Source organism: Doryrhamphus excisus, linkage group LG3 (genome assembly GCF_037039965.1).
Source record: "Doryrhamphus excisus strain RoL-2023G ecotype Guam linkage group LG3, RoL_Dexc_Guam_v1.1, whole genome shotgun sequence".
In the NCBI taxonomy this organism is placed as follows: Eukaryota; Metazoa; Chordata; class Actinopteri; order Syngnathiformes; family Syngnathidae; genus Doryrhamphus; species Doryrhamphus excisus.
Genome location: NC_136359.1, coordinates 25,366,120 through 25,373,480, shown reverse-complemented (window position 1 = coordinate 25,373,480; position 7,361 = coordinate 25,366,120). Strand labels below are relative to the sequence as shown.

The window sequence follows — 7,361 nt, the reverse complement described above, 5'->3', positions numbered from 1 at the left end:
TTAATACAAAACAACATTTAATGTTTCATTGCAAATGCATGACAAAATGCCTTTCAATTGTTCCTGGTCTCTGCAGAAACAGATGAAGTGGACATAGTACATGTACAAATAAATAAATCCGTTTTCAGTACAAGCTTTATGCCGACATTTTCACAGAGCTGCACAGTGTGTTCTCCTGGAACACGGAGGGATCGCACCTCTAGTGAAAGTGATGTCATTGTGGCAGGAAGCTTCAAGTGCAAGCGAGTATATTGCCAAGGGTGGAGTTAAAGGGTCAGAAGGGGTCGATGCAGAGTCTTTGCGGCCTGGTGACTCAGTGCCTGAAGGTGTGAATGTCATTGTGGAGGCTGAGTGAAGGACCTGAAGGTCTGCTGTGTGCATGGCAGCTGCTCCTGCAGCTGCAGCGTTGGATCCACATGACATTTCTGTAGAAGCTTTCACCGTCCGGGCAAAGGAAGCGCAGCCGCACGGTGCGAGAAAGAGACGGTTTGCAGCAGCGGCCGTCCGTGCAAGATCCACAGGTTCGAGGGCGGTATCGTTGTAGGGTAGAGCATCCAGCAAAGGTGATTTGGACTGGTTCCTGGGGCCGAACAGTTCTCTGACACTTCTTACCCTGCTTTTCCTGAAATACATGGACATGTGGAGGTGTTTCAGTGTGTGCCTCGGTTTTAAGGTCTCGGTTCCTTCATTTTGGGGTCAGTAGGGAACAAGATGCTAAATGGTTTTTATGATTATTTAAAAATGTAGCAATAGCAGATGTGAGCCATCATCTCATTTCTATAGTGAGCCAAAAGCTTTGTACCAAAAATCTGATTGAGAATACAGTGGACCCTCGGTTAGCGTACACCCCGGTTAGTGTGGTTTTTTTTAGTTAACTGTGAACATCATGCCTCAGTTTGTGTACTTTTACCGTTGTCGTGTAATGATGACACTACACCAACCATGGTTGTACAGTACATGGAAACTTGTTAGCATACCCAAATAGCGAGAAGAAGCTCCTGGTCACACTGTCGAATCTGACACAGCCTGGTTTCTCTGATCATTTGACAGTCTGGGTTGTCATTGGTAACACGACTCGACAGACCCATCCCACATGAGGCGGAGCATTCTGTCCACTCAGTGGTTTGTGGGAAACAGCTGGACTCCAGCAATGGATCAGATGGGAGGAGAGAATCTGTCACAGAGAAAGAATAAATATATTTAACATCAGTCTTTATACCAGCAAATATATCTTTTCAAATTGTATTTTAAAAAAGAGCAATATATTTGGTTACAGCGCTGGGCTCAATGATCCCGGAATGAAAGTAGACAGAGGCTAAAATGTAATTAAAGTGAAAGTTAATCATGTGGAAGTGAGAGTTCAGCTTGTGTGAGCGGGAGCAATACTTCTGTTGTGTGTCTCTCAGCTTTTTTCTATCAGTCGTATGTAAGTGTTGTGCAACTCTGAGTGTCCAGAAGGCGAAGAAGACTGAAAAGACAATCAAGACATGTCCCAGTGCTCATTTGCATACAGTATACTGGTTTTATACATGTGTTGATGTATAAGGGGGTAATGTGGTTGCATACAGTATGTGTTGCTATGGTAACTACTACAGAACGGCGGTATCAATACACACATGACATATGTAACTGCAAGAACGTCAGCTAAAAGCTCAACCAAAACTTCTAACTTTGATATGAATAATTTCATAAACAAAACACTTGTGTAGCAAACTTAGCAGTGTTGCTAACTGTTACATTTGTTCACTTCCTGCTTTCTAATATAGTTAAAAAATTAGTTGTATTTTTTAATTTTAATTTTTTAATTAAAAAAAATTAAAAAAATTAAAATTTGTTAATTTTTTTAATGATTGAATTTTAATTATTTTTGATTTTTTTTGTCACATAGCGAAGTACTGGGTGATATGAGCATCCAATGCCATAATGGGTACCATAGTGCGTGTCAATATAGTGATATATATAGCACATCATGACTGGTTCAAGACTCTTCATCCTTGGATTTAGCAAACATCAACTGCTTGTATTGTTTCTTGAATTGGCTCATCGTTGTTCATTGTTTGATTTCCTTACTCAATCCATTCCATAGTTTGATTCCACATACTGAAATGCTATGGCTAGCATAACGTAGTCCTAGCATAGAAGTGTTTCAAATGTACTTCTTCCCTGAGATCATATTTCTCCTCTCTTGTAGAGAAGTATTGGATGACATTTTAGCTCATTGCTTATTTTTAGCCTTATGCATTATTTTAGCTGTTTGAAGATGAACTATATCAGCAAGTTGAAGTATTTGTCATTTTACAAATAAGGAGTTAGTATGTTCTCTGTAGGCGGCATTATGAATTATCCTTACTGGCCTTTTTTGCAGTACATTTAGCCAGTGAAGATTGCTTTTATAGTTATTAGCCCATATTTCCACACAATAAGTAAGATATGGTAGAACCAGAGGGCAATAAAGAGTGTGGAGAACAAATTTTGCTTTGTTGAATATTGAAATATTTCTGTCCACCTTATGTTGTATATTTGTAATATGAGGCCAACACTGTCATTCCAGCATCATTCCTCTACCCCTAAAAGGCGGTGAACAAACAGCTCTATTTACTCTCATCCAGTAGCAAGTAGGTTTACTTGATACCAAGATTATCCTCGCAGAGAAAAAGCTTACTTATGTTGGATGTGTCTTCTTCTAGAAGCCTCTGGAGGGTTTAAGAGGTTAATGGGCAAGGCAGGCATGAAGGGGGGGGCTGTAAACATCACCTCTGAACACGACTCCTCCGGTGGCTGGCTGGCGAGGCCGTGGCTTGAGTGGCAGCAAGGCACCGATGTGGTTTGGAAGATTCTGAGCGTCCGACAGAGGGATGCGGGGCGGCTCCTCGGGCTCCTCTCTGATGCGGTTGTCATGGTCACAAAGCCACTCCTCACAGCAGGCGTCTTGGGGCCTCGCCAGCCGGGGCCGCGGGCATTGCCAGGTGGGCAGGGGGACCTGGTGAGGACAGAGGGGCATGCAGCCCACCACGCCGTTCATACAGGTGCACTGGTGCTGACAGCTGGGCTGGAAGTTCTCGCTGTGTTGGTACAACTGGCCGTTGAACTCACATGGAAGACCCAACGCCTCCGCTGTTATCATGCATGACACAACACACACGCAAAGAATTATGAGGACGCAATATGCTTTCTGGACACATAAATAAACATATATTCATCAAAAAGACTAGACTTGTAATACCATATTAGGGGGTGAAACGGTACTTGAATTGCTGATCTGATTTTATACGGAACTTTCAGTCCGGTGGCATAGCGAGTTCCAGAAAAGTACACGTTGTACTTATGAAGAAAAGCCAAAGGAAAGGAACAGGAAGTTAGGGTGACAGGATGTCACACAAGCCAATGGGCTCAGTGTCCCATTTTTGTGCAACTGTACAAGTATGATGTATGGCTATATCACTATATCATCTATATCACTATATCACTATATCACTATATCATCTATATCACTGTATTACTATATCACTATATCATCTATATCACTGTATTACTATATCACTATATCAGTATCGCTATATCACTATATCACTGTATCACTATATCACTGTATCACTATATCACTATATCACTATATCACTATATCACTATATCACTATATCACTATATCACTATATCACTATATCACTATATCACTATATCACTATATCACTATATCAGTATCGCTATATCACTATATCACTGTATCACTATATCACTGTATCACTATATCACTGTATCACTATATCACTATATCACTATATCACTATATCACTATATCACTATATCACTATATCACTATATCACTATATCAGTATCGCTATATCACTATATCACTGTATCACTATATCACTGTATCACTATATCACTATATCACTATATCACTATATCACTATATCACTATATCACTATATCACTATATCACTATATCACTATATCACTATATCACTATATCAGTATCGCTATATCACTATATCACTGTATCACTATATCACTGTATCACTATATCACTATATCACTATATCACTATATCACTATATCACTATATCACTATATCACTATATCACTATATCACTATATCACTATATCACTATATCACTATATCACTATATCACTATATCACTATATCACTATATCAGTATCGCTATATCACTATATCACTGTATCACTATATCACTATATCACTATGTCACTATATAACTATATCACTATATCACTATATCACTATATCAGTATCGCTATATCACTATATCACTGTATCACTATATCACTATATCACTATATCACTATATCAGTATCGCTATATCACTATATCACTGTATCACTATATCACTATATCACTGTGTCACTATATCACTATATCACTATATCGCTATATCACTGTATCACTATATCACTATATCACTATATCACTATATCACTATATCACTATATCACTATATCACTATATCACTATATCACTATATCACTATATCACTATATCAGTATCACTATATCACTTTATCACTTTATCACTATATCAAGGTTTGTCAAAAATATATTAACTAATTGTTTTGTGGTTGAATATAGCTTATTATTACTCAAAAATATGCTTATTGAAACAAATATTAAATTAAATTAAATTAAATTAAATTAAATTAAATTAAATTAAATTAAATTAAATTAAATTAAATTAAATTAAATTAAATTAAATTAAATTAATACAGCATTCAATACAGTTGAATACTAGTATACTAGTATACTAGTTGTAGTATACTACAATACTACAGTTGAATAGCTTATTATTACTCAAAAATATGCTTATTGAATATATTATATTATATTATATTAAATAATATAATTTATTATATTATATTATATTATATTATATTATATTATATTATATTATATTATATTATATTATATTATATTATATTATATTATATTATATTATATTATATTATATATAAAAATATTTAACATTTGTTTCTCTAAGTATACTTTAGAGTAATAATAAGCTGTATTCAACCACAAAACAATTAGTTAATATATTTTTGACAAACCTTGATATATATATATATATATATTATTAATAAAATATTAATATTATATTTAGTATGCTAATATTTAATATTGAAAAGTACCTACGGTATGTAGTATTCTACACTGGTCACTCGATGTTGGGTGAGATGCACAAGCACCAGACTTGGTCACCAACTTAGCAGGCTTTTATTGCAGGTTTGAATGAGCTGACGACAGGCACAATAATCCCGAGCAATGGCTACTGTTGCTAAACTAAAACCCATCACTTTCTGTCCACCCCCCACTCAGCTTCCCTGTAGCACCAGAACACATTTTCATCAACACACATGAGCATTCATCTTATTTATCTCTGGTATGTCCAATCGTCTGTCATTAAGTCTACTCTATTGGGTAATGGCAGTGTAACAGTGACTATAGGGGTGTTATGTCATGTCTGCAGGGCTCTTATAATGTAAAAAAAGAGCTGATGACCAGTTCAGGGCTGATGCTGTTGCTTTCAGTCCATCCCATTTGGATGCACGACATGAGTGCACTTTAAACGTGTGAGATGAATCGTGATCTTTCCACTCACCCCGACACAGCCCCCTTTCGGGGTCCCCTCCGGCCCCCAGGTGGCAGCGTAGTCCCTTGATGTGGTCGCAGGGCTGGTTGGCGCTGCAGTCTTCATTGAACTGACGTGCGCATATTTTACAGCAACCACAGCCGTCGCTCACCCAGCTGACCCCTGGTGGGCACACTTGGGACGAGGGGGCGCAGGAGCACACCGGCGGGCATTCGCCATCAGCCTGGGGGGGCGGGGTCAGAGGTCAGACCACAATCTGTGACATACTGTGTGTACAGCAGGGGTCTCAAACACGCGGCCCGCCGGCCAAATGTGGCCCGCAGGACACTAGTTTGAGGCCCCCGCCTTGATATGAAAGTTTAATGTTTGTTTGATATGGATGCTGTATGGTATCATGTACCCAGAAAAAATGATTACGTTTGATTCATGTTCATGTTAAAGGTTAAATAACTGTTAATAGTTATCCTCCCTATCCGTGTGGAAGTGGTAAGTTTTTGGCTATTTAAGTTGAAAGGAAATAACTTGAAGGCTACCGTTTAGGTGGCTAGCTCTCTAGTTAGCGAGTTAGCATGTGTCTCAAGACCCTGCAGTTGCGCAATATGTTGTAAATAAAAAGAGTATAAATGTGACTATAGTCGTGTTTTGTCATGTCTACAGGGCTCTAATAATGCTTTGTTCATTTTAATCTGAAAAAAATCATTTGTCTACCCACCAACTATATGTGCTTTCTTAACTTTTTATTATTATTATTATATTTATTTATTACTGATTGATTGATTTTCTTTATTCTTGATTTGTTTATTTATTTTTCATCTTATTTTGTGTAGAAAAATAAAAATTAAGATATTTGAGAACAGTGGAATGTTTTATCAGAGCTTTTATTGTAGAAAATCGGAACCAAAGCACTGAAAAAGTTTGTATATTTTTCCGTTTTTGATAAATGTGTTTTTTGTTTTTTTTGTAAAACCTGATGCGGCCCAGCCTTGCCCAGACCCTAGCCCCAGTGGCCCCCAGGTAAATCGAGTTTGAGCCCCCTGGTGTCCAGTATGTGTTGAGTGAGTACATCTTACCATCATAGCAGCACTGCAGAGAGCCAGCGTGGACAGGAAGTGATGTAGCGTCAGAGGAAGCATCTTTGCTGACGGTGGAGAGAAAGTTGCGTCCAAAGTCCTGCTCATGAGATAAATCCACAGCATTGAAGTCCACGCGTGTACAGTAGTCGCCTCCGCTGCTGTGGCTCAGCTGGACCTCTCCAAGAGCGTCCACCCAGCGGGGGCCAGTACTTATAAACACCCACGACCCCGCCCCCTCGGGATGCCAGGAGAAAGTGTCGTGAAGGAAGGTGTCATTCCCACGGACGTCTGCAATCATGGCATATCTAGGTTAACCTGGCAGGCATGTACAGTATGTAATATTTACATTCCGTAGTCTTACGCTGCAAAAACAGACGTAAGCAATATGTTTTTATTTATGTTTCATAAATAACAGGAGCTTTGTTTCAAAGGACATAGCTAGGACCGCCTAAATGCTAGTCAAAGATCCTCTATATGACAGGAGTACTGTGCTGTTTTTTTTCGTCAAATGTAATACCTCTAAAAAATTATACTAATTATTATATACTAAATTATAATGTAATAATTAAAGATTCCTTTAATGTATTCAAATGATGAATCATATGTTTTCCACGAAAAAAGAAAAAAAATAATTATGTTCAAATCCTCCAAATGCCATCTACACCTTCTCCCTCATTCAAAGAAGA

At 38.0% G+C, this 7,361-nt stretch overlaps 1 protein-coding gene across 1 annotated transcript; it reads right to left on the bottom strand.

The window, feature by feature from the left end:
* On the bottom strand, nucleotides 1–6,973 carry ccn1l2 (cellular communication network factor 1, like 2). The gene is made up of 6 exons (XM_078789280.1): nucleotides 6,817–6,973; nucleotides 6,673–6,740; nucleotides 5,612–5,825; nucleotides 2,755–3,114; nucleotides 978–1,174; nucleotides 1–622 (listed from the first exon to the last, which is right to left on the bottom strand). The coding sequence occupies exons 1-6, from the start codon at nucleotides 6,971–6,973 to the stop codon at nucleotides 314–316; spliced, it is 1,305 nt and encodes a 434-aa protein (XP_078645406.1). The 3' UTR covers nucleotides 1–313.
* Between the last annotated feature and the right edge of the window lie 388 nt (nucleotides 6,974–7,361).

Bases quoted from the DNA above. Each gene is read 5' to 3' on its own strand.
- ccn1l2 (XM_078789280.1), bottom strand. From the start codon at position 6,973: ATGATTGCAGACGTCCGTGGGAATGACACCTTCCTTCACGACACTTTC. The intron at 6,741-6,816 runs GTACACGCGTGG...CTCCACCGTCAG, and splicing joins CAGCAGCGGAGGCGACTACT to CAAAGATGCTTCCTCTGACG. The intron at 5,826-6,672 runs GTAAGATGTACT...CCGCCCCCCCAG, and splicing joins TCTGCAGTGCTGCTATGATG to GCTGATGGCGAATGCCCGCC.